The 16,531-nt window shown below is 33.8% G+C and overlaps 2 protein-coding genes across 2 annotated transcripts in view; both read left to right on the top strand.

Moving 5' to 3' along the window:
- LOC18034287 (L-type lectin-domain containing receptor kinase IX.1) overlaps nucleotides 1–867 on the top strand; it is a 2,082-nt gene extending 1,215 nt beyond the window's left edge. Inside the window, exon 1 of the mRNA XM_006423576.2 lies at nucleotides 1–867. This exon is cut by the window's left edge and continues 1,215 nt beyond it. Coding sequence (XP_006423639.2) covers nucleotides 1–810 — 810 coding nt within the window. The 3' untranslated portion in view covers nucleotides 811–867.
- Nucleotides 868–14,962: 14,095 nt separating this feature from the next.
- Nucleotides 14,963–15,808, top strand: LOC18034520 (anti-H(O) lectin 1). The gene has a single exon (XM_006423575.1). The coding sequence runs from the start codon at nucleotides 14,963–14,965 to the stop codon at nucleotides 15,806–15,808; it is 846 nt and encodes a 281-aa protein (XP_006423638.1).
- The last annotated feature ends 723 nt before the right edge of the window (nucleotides 15,809–16,531 follow it).

Raw genomic sequence — 16,531 nt, 5'->3', positions numbered from 1 at the left:
CATGAGAAAAAGGAGCTCTTGCTTGTTTATGAATACATGCCTAATGGCAGCTTGGATTCCCATCTTTTCAAGGAAAATAACTTGTTGACTTGGGAGTTTAGGTTCAAAATTGCTCAAGACTTGGCTTCAGGATTGCTTTACTTGCAAGAAGGATGGGAACAATGTGTTGTGCATAGAGATATAAAATCAAGCAACATAATGTTGGATTTAAATTTCAATGCCAAGATTGGAGATTTCGGACTGGCTAGGCTTGTAGAACATGCCAAAGGGTCTCAGACAACAGTCCTGGCAGGAACAATGGGCTACATGGCGCCTGAATGTGCCACAACAGGCAGGGCTAGCAAAGAATCGGATGTCTACAGCTTTGGGATTGTGGCTTTAGAAATCGCTTGTGGAAGAAAACCCATCAGCTTAACGGCCAAAGAAGAAGTCCAGGTCTATTTGGTGCAGTGGGTTTGGGATCTCTATGGGAATGGAAAGCTGCTCGAAGCAGTGGATCCAAGATTATGCAGAGATTTTGATGAGCAGCAGATGGAGTGTTTGATGATTGTTGGCTTGTGGTGTGCTCACCCGGATGAAAACCTCAGGCCTTCGATAAGGCAGGTGATTCATGTGCTCAACTCTGAAGCTCCGTTGCCCGCTTTGCCGCCTAAGATGCCGGTGCCAACGTATTTCTCTCCTCCGGCGAATATGCGGGCTGTTAATGGTGCTGATCCCGACAAAGGTCCAAACAAAAATTCTTCAAGCTATAGTAACTTTACTTCATCTTCTGCAGCTTCTTCATCCGCATCCCGTTCAAACATGCCTTAATTCAGTTTTAGTTGTTTGCCAATTTTAATTGTATATTTTAATCTTGTTTTCGATCAAATAAATCTTCATATGCCTTTTTCTTTTTTATTTCATTTTTGGAAAACAATACAAAGAGTAATATACTACACCATATGAGTACCATTTTAGAAAATGGAAAATGCTATTTGCACAAAAAATTACAGAATACAACGAATAGAGTGAGAATACTTATATATAATTTGTTGTGAATTATTTAGTTAATTTATATAATTTTTTTAAGAGGCTAAGGTAAGAGGTCACTATTTTGACAACAATGGCGATACATGTACTGACGCCCTATCTACCGAAACAACTGAAGTTAACATTTTTCACTTAAAATCAATCCAAAAATTGAGAATTGATCAACGACCAAAATTAAAAATTCAGTATTGAGGCAATGGACCATCCCCCACCAAATTTCTTTGTTCTCAAACTGGGCGATGCCAACTTGCGAAGTGAGTCTATCGCCCGGATTGGTCAAAAACCCATCACCCAACCCAGGGGCGGTGCCAAGAAGTTAATCAAGGGGAGGTTAAATTTAAATAATAATATAATTTAAAAATAGTCAACAAGTAACAAATGCCAAAATAAAAAATCATTAATATATTTAATTCAATACATTTATAACTAACCTCAACTTGTTTTCATATGTTAAAAAAATTAAAGAATAATCTTATCATCAAGAATACAAAATAAATCTTTTTTTGTATATACAACAATAATATCACTCAATTATGGATCTCTTATCTGATTTCATAGATGATTTTTTGCAAAATTCATAGCCAAAAATACTTTTTTGACTATAGTGATGAGAACTAGTAAAAACAATAAATAAATTAATAAACGTAATTTATCATTTTTAGCATCAACTATTTTTCTTGAGGGCTTATCAATTCCTTTCAATTTTTGAAAATTTGTTATCTGAACTCACTTCTTTAATGTAAATATTAAGTTGAATTTTAAGCGCTACAAGACTCATTAAAAAAAAAAATCATTTGAATAAGCTCAATGAGGTGAAATAATTTCTTTTTTCTTTTTTGTGTGTGAGGAGAGTTAGGGCCAGAGAAATTTTAAAATACAATGTTTCTTTGTGCGTTGGAAGTGTAAAAATAAATACTTAATATATTGTTTATTTTTAAATTTCAATGGGGACTTTCTTAGTAAATTAAATTCAAAATAGGACAAATATATAAATTTTCAAAAATCTAGGGGGGCTGCAGTCTAATGTGGCGCCGCCACTGATCCAACCCAAAACAAAAGAAAAAAAAAACATAAAAAAATAAAAAATTCAGTTGATCGATTTAACAAAATCTTGCTACATTTATCATTTTTGTTCTGACAAATCTGAGTTTTTATAAGTGATAAGAATCGAAGAGATTATTAAAAAGAATAGTCGAAAACACTATAAAAAGATTTTTAAAATACTCCAACAATAAAGACAAAGTAAAGAAAACCTTGAAAAAAGGAAAACGTTTCTTTGTGGAAAAATTGAGCATCCATATACCGCCATCAAATTTGACATATATATATGATTTAAATTGCTAGCTAAGGTGCTATTGATACGGTCCTTTTATGGGAATTCCCGGATGTCATCTGGATGCATGTTCTCTTCAAGGCAATTTCCTAAGGCTGATTTTTGTCAAAAATATTAACTTCAAAAATCCTTTTCAAACAACTAAACTATACGAGGCCATAGTACAACTTAGAAATCTACTAAACATAACCCGATATGTTTTAGTATGTAAGAAGAGAAACTGAAACTAAATTAAATCCTAATCCTGAATGGACTTGAATTAATGATATGTGTAGTAATTTCCTATAAGCCTAAGGATTTAAAATTAGGTTAGGAAAGGATATGGTCGCTTAGTTTTATAAATAGAGCAATAGTGTTTTAAGTACAGTACTATTGCCTCTGAATCCCGATCAATAGAGCTCATAAATTTTTGTATGGCAACATGGATAATGAATATGGAAGCATTGGAGATGACCGTGCTGAATGTGATTATTTCTGCAATGGAAATGACTGCGAGGGATGTGCAAACTGCTGCAACGGTGATCAATGCGAAGGATGCGAACATTGTTGCCAGGAAAACTGCTGGGGCTGTGCAAATTGCTGCAACGGAGATGAATATTGCAACGGATGTGAGTATTGCCGCAATAGAGATGAATGCGAAGGATGTAAATCTTTCGGCAATTTAGACTGCAATGGATATGCATATTGCTGCTTGGAAGATGAGTGCCGTGGATGTCATTATTGTTTACACGAACCGGTAAAACTTGAATCCTTTATCTTTCAATTAAGGCGGTGATATTAACCCTGCCCTTGTTCTTTTTCTTTTTTTTTTAATACCTCATTTATTTTTCAAATTGTCCTTTTATCTCTTGGGGTCCATTTTTCTTTTCACCATCTATTTCTAGAATTTCGCATCATCTCTCTCTTTTTCTTTTTTTCTTTTTCGGTTAGAATTTTGTATCAACACTCTTAGATGCAAAATTTACCATTTATTATTTTTTAAAAAGCCGATAATATATTACATAATTGTCTATGAGCCAAAGGCTGTATACTTTCTAAGCTTTTATGTAGGGGTGGGCAAAAAAACCGTAGTCTTAAAAAAACCGAACCGAACTGACGGTTTTTTCTTTTTTAAATTTACTGTTCAGTAAATTTTATTTTTATTTTTTTAGAAAGGTTACCATCCATGCAATTCTCTTTTAATATATATAGGCTGAATTTGGTTCTTATTGAGTTTGGTTCTTATTCGGTTCTTTTTATAAAATAACCGATTTAAATCGGTTCTACTTAATTTCGAACCGAACCGTGCCCACCCCTACTTTTATGTCAAGTGTTAATCATAAATAAGTATTGCCCTATCAGCTTAAGTTTTTGAGCCAACAACTTTTTTAAATTTACTGTTCAGTAAATTTTATTTTTATTTTTTTAGAAAGGTTACCATCCATGCAATTCTCTTTTAATATATATAGGCTGGTGAGGGAGACAGTCAATTGCAACATCAGTTTCAACTTTGCAGCACTAGTGTTTCCACCATTCAGATTTGCTCCACCACCACGTTCAGCTAGAGTTGCTGCAGGCGTTAATTTTGTTCCACCGCCTCAACCACCTCCGGCTAAATGACATGCTACTGGCTAGCTTTAATTTGCTAAACTTGTCGAAATTTTGCCAAACGTGCAAAACAGAATTTCATTGGAGGTGTATACTTTTCGAAATTTTTGAATCAGATGTATTTTGAGAAGAGGGTTTCATGACAATTTTAAACTGGTGTTAAGAGCTCCATCCAAAAATTAAAGAAAAATTATTAAATGAACCAAACACGCATGACTGGTTTAATTAACAGTATTGCAAATTATGTTAGGGAATCCTGCCGCATTTATAATTATTCTTTTCAACTTTTTTTTTGGTTCAAATGGTAGTGGCTCGAAACTAAAAATAAAGTAATAATGATAGTTGATTTGACACCTCGTCTTTTTTAATAATTTTATTTTATAGAAAAGAAAATAAGGTGGAAAGGTAAGCAAAACCAAATTAATTTATATCTCCTATCTCTTCTAAGATTCAAATTCGGATAACCAGGTCATTTATTTTCAAAATCTTTATTATCAAATGAATAATAAAACAATAAAGAAGTTAAATTATGCACGTATACTATCATTAAAAGATATATGACAGAAATTTTTAAAAGCTCAACTGCTCAAGAGAGTTCAAATAAGGAGAAAATATTAATCCCAATCGCTAGCCTCATGTCATGCCACCTGTAATCTTATTTGATTTTTGTTTGACAATAATGGTGCATTTATCTCCTACATTGGGGAATCGAAATTCAGAATCGAAATAATTGACAGTGTTTATTTTACAAAATAAAAGTGAGAATCGAAATCAAAATCATGCAGGGCCCATAAATTTGTGAATTCATTCCCATTAATTTCATTTCCAAGGGAAAGGTTGGGAATCAAACTCCATTTCTCATAACTATCCATCTTACTCACATAAATTTTCATAATTTTTAAATTGCCCTCAATCAAGTCTGTTATTTTTACAGTTTGGTCCTTACGAAATTTATGAAAATACCTATAAATTTTGTATTATTTACAAATAAGAGCTTTATTATTTAATAATAATAATAATGATGATGTTGATGATATTATTATTATTTGTTAAAGTCATTATTATTGTATTAATATTATTAATATTATTGTTATTAAAATTTATTGTTCTATTATTTTAATTATTGTTATATATTATTATTTTAATATTATAATTATTAAAATATTATTATTATTATTAGGCAGCCTATTAGGCTCCTGTACAACATTTCATCCACCTTTTCAGCTTCATCTTCTTTGCAAAACTTCTCTTTTTGATTCATTGGAGTTGCAGTTGGCTTGCATCTCTTCCATGTTGAATTTCTTGAGAACTTCCTTTGCATATTTTTGCTGGGATAGAAATATTTCATTTTCCTTTTGATGTACCTGCATACCAAGGAAAAATGTCATCGTCCCAAGGTCTGTCATTTCAAAGACATCTTTCATTTCTTCTTTAAACCTGTCAATCAACTCCTTGCTACTTCATGTAACGAGTAGATCATCAACATACAGAGATACCACAAGTATTTCATTATCAGCCTTCTTGATATATAAAGTAGATTCACTCCGACTTTTTTTTAAGCCTAAGTTTGTTAAGTGTGTGTCAATTCTGCTATACCAGGACCTTGGTGCCTGTTTTAAACCGTACAGGGCTTTCTTCAGTCGATAAACCTTCTCATCTTGTCCTGGAAAAAAAAACCCTTCAGGCTGCTCCACAAAAATTTCTTCCTCCAAGTATCCACACATTGTAGTAAAAGGCAAAGGAACAGAAGCGATTGAAGGCCATACAGGTTTGAAATTGATTTTTGATGTTTTATATGTTCCTGAAATTAATCAAAATCTTTTGAGTGTTACTTTGTTGTTAGAAAAAGGCTATAAGGTGATGTTTGAAGACAAGAACTATGTGATCAAAGATACAAAAGACAGAAAAAGTATTCAAAGTTCAAATGAAAGGCAAAAGCTTTGTGTTGGATTTAATGAAAGAAGAACAGGCTTCTGTACACAGAGAAGATAACAATACAATGCTTTGGCACAAGAGGTTAGGGCATTTCCATCATATTGCTCTACTCTACATGAAGAACAACAATCTAGTCAAAGGCTTGCCTGAATTAGAGGAGGAGTCTCCTAAATGTGCCGCCTAGCAGTATGGAAAGCAAACTAGGATTCCGTTTCAACAAAATAAATCCTGGAGGGCTATACAGAGGTTGCAATTAATACACACAGATGTGAAAGGACCAATGAAAACCATCTTTGAATAACAGTAAGTATTATATTGTTTTCATTTATGATTACTCAAGAATGTGCTGGATTTATTTTATGAAGCTTAAATCTGAGGTTGCTGACATCTTTGTGAAGTTTAAAGCTTGGGTTGAAACTCAAAGCAGATACAAGATGCAGGTGATTAGTTCCGATAATGGAACGAAATATACCTCTGAAAAATTTAACAAGTTTTGTGAAGATGCAGGCATTGAACATCAGCTGACAGCACCTTACACTCCTCAGCAAAATGGTGTTGTGGAGAGAAAAAATCGGACAATAATGGAGATGGCAAGATGCTTGCTTCATGATAAAGGATTGCCGAAGAAATTTTGGGCTGAGGCCGTAAACACTGCAGTTTTTTTATTGAACAGATTGCCAACAAAAGCTTTACAGAAAAAGACTCCATTGGAAGCATGGTATGGCTACAAACCAAAGCTGTTTAATCTAAAGATATTTGGTTGTCTATGTTTCTCTTACATCCATCAAGTTAAGAGAGACAAATTAGATAAAAAAGCAGAACCTGAGATTTTTGTAAGCTATAGCTCAACCTCAAAAGCCTACAAGATTTACTCACCGCAAAGCAACAAAGTAATCGTCAGCAGGGATGTTCAATTCTTTGAGTAAGATAACTGGAGTTGGGAGAATGACAAGAAGCTTGAGGTCGAGGAGGAGAATGATGATACGGACAATGAAAATGTTAAAGGAACTGGATCTCTCTCTAACATCTATCAGAGGTGTACTATTGCTGTAATGGAGCCTGCGGGGTATTAAGAAGCTGCAAATGATCAGAAGTGGATAGCTGCAATAAAGGACGAGCTAAAAATGATTGAAAAGAATCAAACATGGGAGTTAGTAGACAGACCTGAACACAAGAAAGCTATAGGAGTCAAGTGGGTTTACAGGACCAAGCTCAATCCTAATGGTTCTGTAAACATGCACAAGGTAAGACTTATTGTCAAGGGATATGCTCAGATGTTTGGGGTAGATTTTTTTGACACTTTTGCCCCTGTTGCCAGGTTGGATACCATAAGGATGTTGCTAGCTCTTGCTGCACAGCAAGGTTGGGTTATACACCAAATGGATGTCAAATCAGCCTTTTTGAATGGATACTTGGAGGAAGAAATTTTTGTGGAGCAACCTGAAGGGTTTGTTTTTTCAAGACAAGATGAGAAGGTATATCGACTGAAGAAAGCCCTGTACGATTTAAAACAGGCACCAAGGTCCTGGTATAGCAGAATTGACACACACTTAACAAACTTAAGCTTCGAAAAAAGTCTGAGTGAATATACTTTATATATCAAAAAGGCTGATAAAGAAATACTTATGATAGCTCTGTATGGTGATGATCTACCCATTACAGGAAGTAACAATGAGTTGATTGACAGGTTTAAAGAAGAAATTAAAGATGTCTTTAAAATGACAGACCTTGGGAGGATGACATTTTTCCTTAGCATGTAGGTACATCAAAAGGAAAATGAGATATTTCTATCCCAGCAAAAATATGCAAAGGAAGTTCTTAAGAAATTCAACATGGAAGAGTGCAAGCCAACTGCAACTCCAATGAATCAAAAGAATAAGTTTTGCAAAGAAGATGGAGCTAAAAAGGTGGATGAAAGGCTTTACAGGAGCCTAATAGGCTGCCTAATGTGTTTAACTGCAACCAGACCAGATATCATGCATGCAGTGAGTTTGCTATCAAGGTATATGCATTGTGCCAGTGAAATTCATTTTCAGGCGGAAAAAGAATTCTTAGATATGTTAAGGGCAGAATTGATTATGGAATAAAGTTTAATCAAGTTAAAAACTTCCATCTTCATGGATATTCTGATAGTGATTGGGCTGGATGTGTTGATGACATGAGAAGCACCTCAGGTTACTGTTTTAGCTTTGGTTCTGGAATTTTTTCAGGGTGTTCTAAGAAGCAAGAAGTCGTAGCTCAATCCACAGCAGAAGTAGAATATGTAGCTACTGCTGCAGCTGTGAATCAAGCTATTTGGATCAGGAAACTCATGAAAGATTTGCATATAGAACAACAAGAAGGCACACAAATATTTGTGGACAACCAAGCTGCAATTTCAATTGCTAATAATCCAGTGTTCCATGGCAAGACAAAACACTTCAAGATAAAACTTTATTTTCTAAGAGATGTACAAAGAGAAGGAGAAGTGCAGCTGATCTACTGCAAAACAGAGAATCAAAGTGCTGACATCTTAACAAAAGCACTTCCAAAGATTAGATATGAATTCTTGAGGCAAAAGCTTGGTGTATGCAGCTCCAGAGTCAAGGAGGAGAATGTTGACTGCAATAACTCATGAAGCTAAATCAGTTTTTTTTTTTTTTTTCTGTTGCTATTTTTTAGGACTATGACCACTTCTTCATGCTATTTTCCTGCACTTAGTTATGATGCTCAAATGTAGCAAATTTTTCTGCACTTTAGTTTTCATTATGCTGTATAAATAGATGATTTTGTTGCTCAATAAATATATAATTCAGCAGTCTACAAATCAACATTCTCTCGATATCTTTATAGCCAACAAACTTTCAGATTCTGAAGGTGATTTGTTGAATAATCCTTCTCGTTTTAGAAGATTGGTAGGTTGGTTAATTTATCTTACAATTACTAGACTAGATATTACATATTCTGTAAACAATCTAAGTCGATTTATGCATGCTCCAAGAAAGCCTCATTGGGATGCTGCTCTTTGCGTTGTGAGATATTTGAAAAAGGGTCCAGGACTTGGATTGTTATTCTCCTCTAATAACTCCCTGCAACTAAAGGCATATTGTGACGCTAATTGGGCTAACTGTCCTATGACAAGGAGATCAACGTCGGGTTACTGTGTGCTTCTTGGAGACTCTTTAATCTCTTGGAAAACGAAGAAGCAAACAATTGTTTCCATATCATCTTCTGAAGCCGGGTATAGATCCATGGCTGCTGCAACTTGTGAACTCATTTAGCTCCGATACTTATTTAACGATCTGCAAGTTTCTTTGGGACCAATCTGATTGTTGTGATAACTAAGCAGCTCTTCACATCGCTACAAATCCTGTGTACCATGAACGCACGAAACATATCAAGCTTGACTGCCATGTTGTGAGAGAAAAAATTCAAGCAGGTCAGATTGTCACTAGATTTGTTCTTTCATCCCTTCAGCTAGCTGACGTCTTTACAAAAGCTTTAGGAGGAAACATATTCAAGAGTTTAATCAGCAAGTTGAACATTCTTGACATACATTCCCCCTTGAAGTTAAGATTGATTTCCCTTAATTTATGTAATTGATTTCTGTGTCTTTTGACTTTCTGTATTATTTTATATACAATCCCTTTGACATAGGAATTAGTTATTAGATTTATTCATTACCTTATATAGCTTATTAGCCCTGTTATATATTCATGTAATAACTTCCTGTAAAGATAAGAAATGAGGAATCTTCTTCACTTTTTCACATAATGCTCAATCAAGAGAAAAGTGTTGTGGAAGCTGAGATGATTGGTATGATTACATCTATTCACATTGAAGGTAAGAAAATTGTTCTTGAAGAACATTTGGCTAAAAATATAAAAATAATTGAAAATGACATCAAGAAAAAATTAGAGAAATGCAAAGTGTCATCTAATTGTTTTTTAGTCCAATTTTTCTTTTTTATACGAATAATACAATTAAATAACTTATATTACATTTGATATTTACAACTATTATATTCCAATATACAATTATTAATATTTACAATCGGATAATTAGTTGAGATTACAACTTTACATTAAATTCTATTAAAGCATTTGCCTAAATTGTCTACACTCACTAATAATTAAGGAATGTCTGCTCCACTTGCATTTTGCAAGGAAGAAAAACTTTAAAATAGCCCCATAAGACATTCTTAATTTACAGAGAATTTGTGTCCCTAAGGACTAAAAATACTACTCTCATGGTTGGAAGAGCAGCGATCCACCACTCATTAAAGGGCGAGTAGCATTTTCCAGTTTTGAACATATAGCATGAGGAACATTTTTCATATTTAGTCGAATGACAACTCAATGCTCCTTTTGCCAACATGTGTAGGGTTGTAACCCTAAAACTCTTGTCTTAACACAAGAGATTTTTACTATTTCAATTAGATAGCACCCACAAGATTAATTTTTGGATGTTAGTTGGTCAACCATGAATGCTATATATTGTCAAGTGCTTCTAGATTTTAGGCTAGTTTGGTGATACTGCGGCTTTTAAATAATTATCGTTAGCTATATTGTAAAAGCAATCAGTCGTGAAGAGAATTAATTAAATGTTTGGTAGAATTTATTTTCAAAATATAATTTTTAAAAATAGTCGTACGTGTCTAGTAAATTTTATTGTTAGACTACTACAAAAATATACGAATGAGTAAAATGAACATATTATTGAATAAAATTTATTTATACATTTAAAAACATGTATATTATTATGTGTAAATAATGATTGATAGTTAAGTTTTTTATTTTTATTAATTTTTTTGTTTTATTTTATTATCTCAATATAATTGGTAAAAATAATATTTAGAATAAGGATAATTTTAGATTTTTTAATCTACGTGAGTATGTAAATATGAAATTATATTAAATATAAAACTAATTATCAAAATCATATTTTAAAAGGTACCTGTTGTGCAAATTTTAATGAACTCGCAAGCGCACGAATCTATTGTAGTATAGATCAATGATGACGAGTGTCGATCCCACGAGGAGGTGGATTTTAATTGTGTGTGGAATTAATTTTGCAAATGGGTGGTTGGAATTGTGGTGGAAGTGATTTAAAATATGCTAAAATTGGAATTGAAATGGCAATAATAAATTCTAAAATTGGAATTGCAATGGCGAGAATAAATTGTAGTGAAATCTATTGAAATGACGTACTTGGGTATCTGGATCCGCATCAACATGCATCATGGGCTAACTATTCCTTATTAATGCCAATTAAATCATGAGGGGGAAATCCACACCTCATAAACCACGCTCTAATCAATATGGTGCTAAGGGCTTATCGTGCCAAATAATAATAACCTTGTACTAGGGGGCCGGTGAAATCAAGGCGGTACTAGACAAGATTAGTATTATTTGTCGACGAGAAGTCAAAACATCCACAAAAACTAGAGGGGAAGAGAAAGTAAATTTACCAAATTAAGCCCATGACACATGTTGAGACTTCACCTTCAACCCAAGCTTGAAAGAAAATTAGCCACTCATAATTGAACTAGGGGCAAAATGAAAATTTATTAAAATTCGTAGAAAATACAAGATGGAGAGGGAATTACAGAAAATGGATCCCAAAAATGGATTCAAAGCTCTCAAATTAGGGGGGAGATGCCCCCTTTTTATAGATACATGGAGTAAATCATGGCCATTAGATTAAAAACAGTTTGGACGCTCAGGATTGCGCCACGTCATCAGTCAACAGTACGCGGTTTGACCACGCGGATGAACAGTAACACGGTTCGACCCCGATGAACAGTAACGCGTTTGGTTGAAAATAATCTTGTGTGATGCATGTACCGTACGCGAGATTTGTCGTCCACTGATATGCTGCTACGTCACCATCAACAGTACATAAGAATTTTAGTCCCACAGGATCGTGACACCTCATCAGTCAATGCCACATCATCGGTCAATGCCACGTCATCGATCCGTCTATGTAAACAGTGCCGTGAACAGTAACGTATACATGAATAATACCGTACATGTGAATAGTGCCATTTTTCCTTTTATGCTCCTCCTAAGGTTTTCGACCGTCCTGAGTTCAAAAGTGATGTCCGTTTTTCCGTCTGATCTCTCCTTTATTGTGAAATGACTATAATGCCCCTAAAATACAAAAATACTTAATTAAAATAAAACATATATAATTAAATCACAAGAAGGTTAAATACATAAAAGTAAGGGTTGTTAGTAAGACTTGAAATATAAAATGACGATTTTTTCCTTTATAAATATGCATTTTCTAACACTCAACAGTACCCATCTATTACTTTTATAAGTCCTTGATGATTTTCACAAAAGTGACTTAAAAAAAACCAAAAATCAAAATAAGTTTTAAGTTTTTAAAATTATTTTTGGGCCTCTTAAAACGATCCTAACTTAGCCCTTTATTCAATGTAGGAAATTTTAGAAGAGTCATGATCTTTTTATGGGAAAAGGATAGTGAACTTCTTAACTTTTCGAAAAGGAACATAGAACCCCTTACCATTTCAAAAAAGACATATAATTCTCATTTTTGTTCGTAAATTCCATTTATTTTCGTTCATAATAACTATTATGTCCCTATAAGAGATAATCAACATATTGATTTTAGACAATGAGCCCCCAAATTTTACTTTCCATTTTCACAATTTGCCTTTTGTCCATATAGATGTCTATTTAATATCTCATTTTTCCCAATTTCCTTTGGAAGAAAATAACATGGACTTTAATTTTATCTATTATTAATCTTTTTTAATCATCTTGTTGATGCCGAAATCTGCTCGCCCTTTTGACCGACCAGATCCTTTCACCAACGTTTATGTTATCGACTGTTGCTCGAACCACTAAGGTTGGAATCGCCCTCCTTTCTCTCACTAGACACGCGTTCACCAAAAACGGATCAGAGACGCCGGTGGTTTTCCCGGCGTAAATCCTCTGATGCCTAAGTTAGCACAAGGTGTTTACGGGAAAACAATACAATTTGGATTCAAGAAGTTTGTAATTTTTTTTTTATTTCATAAACACTTTGCAATTTCTTTAGACGGCAAATACTTGGTGTCTATATACCATAAAGGTATGTGCTAACCCAAGCCACTATTTGGAAAAATTATTTGTGGATTATAATTTACAAGATTCGTAGTAAAACAAGACCCAGATCACAATTGAAACCCTTCGTTAGAACACCATTATGAAATTTTATCCCATGAGTAAATGTCTTGTAATATTGGTTAATGGAAACCCCAAACTCCTCAAAATTCATGAAGCCTATATCCTAGCCCAATTAAGTTGGGAGAGATTAAGGTAGCGTTTGTTTTTTTTGTCTAAAATCTAAATGAATTTAAATTTTTCTTAAATCTAAATGGGTCTGATTACAAAAATCTGAATGACATGTTTGTTTTTCTTTCTTAAATATCTAAATATAAGTGGCATCTTGTTTGTTTTTATAATAAAAAACATCTTAAACTTGGTTATTTAACATTTATGTCCTTATAAATTAAAACAAATAAAGAGGATTAGATTTTATAGTTTAGAAAATAAGTTATTTTACAGAGATATTTTTGGAATATAATATTTACTTATTATTCAGACCTTTTTACATTCAGATAAAAGTCACAAAAATTTACTTTTTTTATTCATATGTAAATATATAAAAATCATATATAAGTTCCAAAAAACAAACAAGCATATTTTAGAAAATGTCTGAAATTAATAAAATTTCAGATTTCAGACATTTAAAAAACAACCTCTAAGTCCAAGCATAATCTGCCAAAATTATTAACCCTATATTCTTGCTTGAGATCTATCAAGAAGGAGAACCACATTACAAATTAACTAATCAAAACACAATATTTGCCAACCGTAGTAAATAATTCTGAAATGAGAAATCGATATTGTCAATTTTTAATTTAGAACTTTCTACTTGTACACCAATATATAATATTTAGAGGTGGGAGAAGAAACAAGGCATGGATTAGTTATAATTCTAGTACACAAAAAGATGAGTATTGCTTTCACTAGTTCAACAAACAATTCAGTAGTTCTACAACATTTTGACAATGGAATACATGGCACCTGAGCAACAGGCAAGGCTAGCAAAAGAATCTGGTGTCTACAGTTATGCCACTGTGGCTTTAGAAATCGCTTGTGGGAGAAAACCCATCAACCCAATGGCCAAAAAAGAGGGACGGGTCTATTTGATGCAGTGGATTTGAGAGGTCTATGGAATTGGGAAGCTGGTCACAGCAGCTGATCCGAGACTGCGGAAACTTTGATGAGCTAGGTGATTATTGGATTACAGTCACTCAACTCACGCGACATTTCAATTAAGTTCAGACGATAGTGGTTTGAATTCTTCGACTTATGGGACATTTCAATTAAGTTCACAAAGTTAGGACTTAGTTAATGGATGCAATTTAAGGACTTTTTTAATCACCAATGGTAGTTCCGTCAGATATAAGTGAACCATGAGAAATACCATTCGTATAACAGGCTCGTTTCTTAACTAATCAATCCTCCTTTAATGGGTGGAAGCATAAAGCGTAGTAAACATCACCGAGGATTGAAAAACCGAAAGCGTAGTAAAGAAAAGAGGATGGCTTCTGCACTTAAATCACTTTAAGATTAATCTAATATAAATTAGTGCCTCTAGAATTTATTTTGGTAAGGAAAATTTGAAAAGGATCATCAAGTTTACGTTTTGGACTTGAAAACGACTTAAAAATTGACTTTATTATTTCTTACAAATTTTATTTGCATCGAGGGCCAAAGGCCGAAGAGAAGCAACCAAGTAGTTACTTATGAAAAAAATTAATGAAACTTGCAATTAAAAATTATACACACAACTAATGTAATGCTTTTATTTCACTGTCACTCCATTTATTTCTATTTATTTATATAATTTTTATTGCCAAACAGAATTTGCATACTGGCACTTCCAGGCAATTTCCGAGTTTTCTGAATTGCCGCGTGGACAAATTTGACCACATTTCCACCGAACCTTATGAAGACTTTGTACTTGTCTGAATTTTTATAAGTTACCTTAAAATTTTTGTAGGCAGCCTCTATACCAAAAATGGCTAATTTCTTTATGATCATCATCTTGTTATCCCCAATAATCCAATTAGCAAATGCTTTATCTTTCAATTTTTCCGGTTTCTCCAATGATGGCAGCATCAACTATGAGAGAGCTTTCCCCGAAAACCAAGTGATTCAGCTAGCTTCAAGACGTGGTATGATTGGCCGGGCAACATATAACAAGCCGTTGCGTCTCTGGAATAATGCCACTGGAAATCTCACAGACTTTACAACTCACTTCTCATTTGTAATTGATTCTCAAAACAGAACCGCATATGGAGATGGGCTTGCCTTCTTTCTTGCGCCGCAAGGTTCAAGGATTCCGAATGCCACTAAAGGAGGTTCTTTAGGCCTAACCAATGACGGGGAGTATTTAAATTCATCTTCCAATCCATTTGTTGCTGTTGAATTTGATATCTATAGGAACGGCGGCTGGGATCCACCAGGTAACCATGTGGGTATTGATATCAATTCTATGAGATCTGAGACGAATTTGACATGGTGGGCTGATATCAGAAATGGGAAAATGAATGATGCATGGATTAGTTATAATTCCAGCACAAAGAAATTGAGTGTTGCTTTCACTGGTATTAGAAATAATGCCACAGTGAGGCAGTTTCTTGAGTATCAAGTCAACTTGAAGCTACATTTACCCGAGTGGGTTACTTTTGGCTTCTCGGCAGCCACTGGAAATGCATCTGCAATTCACAGGATTTACTCCTGGGAGTTCAGTTCAAGCTTGGAGACTGATGACGATATTACTAAGATGCGGGCTGTTAATGGTGCTGGTCCCGACAAAGGTCCAAACAAAAATTCTTCAAGCTATACTGCTATAGCAACTTAACTTCATCTTCTGCAGCTTCTTCATCCGCATCCCGTTCAAACATGCCTTAATTCAGTTTTAGTTGTTTGCCAATTTTACTTTTATATTTTAATCTTGTTTTTGATCAAATAAATCTTCATATGCCTTTTTCTTTTTTATTTCATTTTTGGAAAACAATACAAAGAGTAATATACTACACCATATGAGTACCATTTTAGAAAATGGAAAATGCTATTTGCACAAAAAATTACAGAATACAACGAATCCAGTGAGAATACTTATACATAATTTGTTGTGAATTATTTAGTTAATTTATATAATTTTTTAATGAGGCTAAGGTAAGAGGTCACTATTTTCACAACAATAGCGATACATGTACTGACGCCCTATCTACCGAAACAACTGAAGTTAACATTTTTCACTTAAAATCAATCCAAAAATTGAGAATTGATCAACGACCAAAATTAAAAATTCAGTATTGAGGCAATGGACCATCCCCCACCAAATTTCTTTGTTCTCAAACTGGGCGATGCCAACTTGCGAAGTGAGTCTATCGCCCGGATTGGTCAAAAACCCATCACCCAACCCAGGGGCGGTGCCAAGAAGTTAATCAAGGGGAGGTTAAATTTAAATAATAATATAATTTAAAAATAGTCAACAAGTAACAAATGCCAAAATAAAAAATCATTAATATATTTAATTCAATACATTTATAACTAACCTCAACTTGTTTTCATATGTTAA

This window comes from Citrus clementina, unplaced genomic scaffold (genome assembly GCF_000493195.1).
Source record: "Citrus clementina cultivar Clemenules unplaced genomic scaffold, Citrus_clementina_v1.0 scaffold_8, whole genome shotgun sequence".
Lineage (NCBI taxonomy): Eukaryota > Viridiplantae > Streptophyta > Magnoliopsida > Sapindales > Rutaceae > Citrus > Citrus x clementina.
Note: the sequence above shows the minus strand (reverse complement) of the source record. Positions and strands in the feature narration are given on the sequence as shown.

Excerpts from the sequence above, each read along its gene's own strand:
- LOC18034520 (XM_006423575.1), top strand. The coding sequence starts at position 14,963 with ATGGCTAATTTCTTTATGATCATCATCTTGTTATCCCCAATAATCCAA.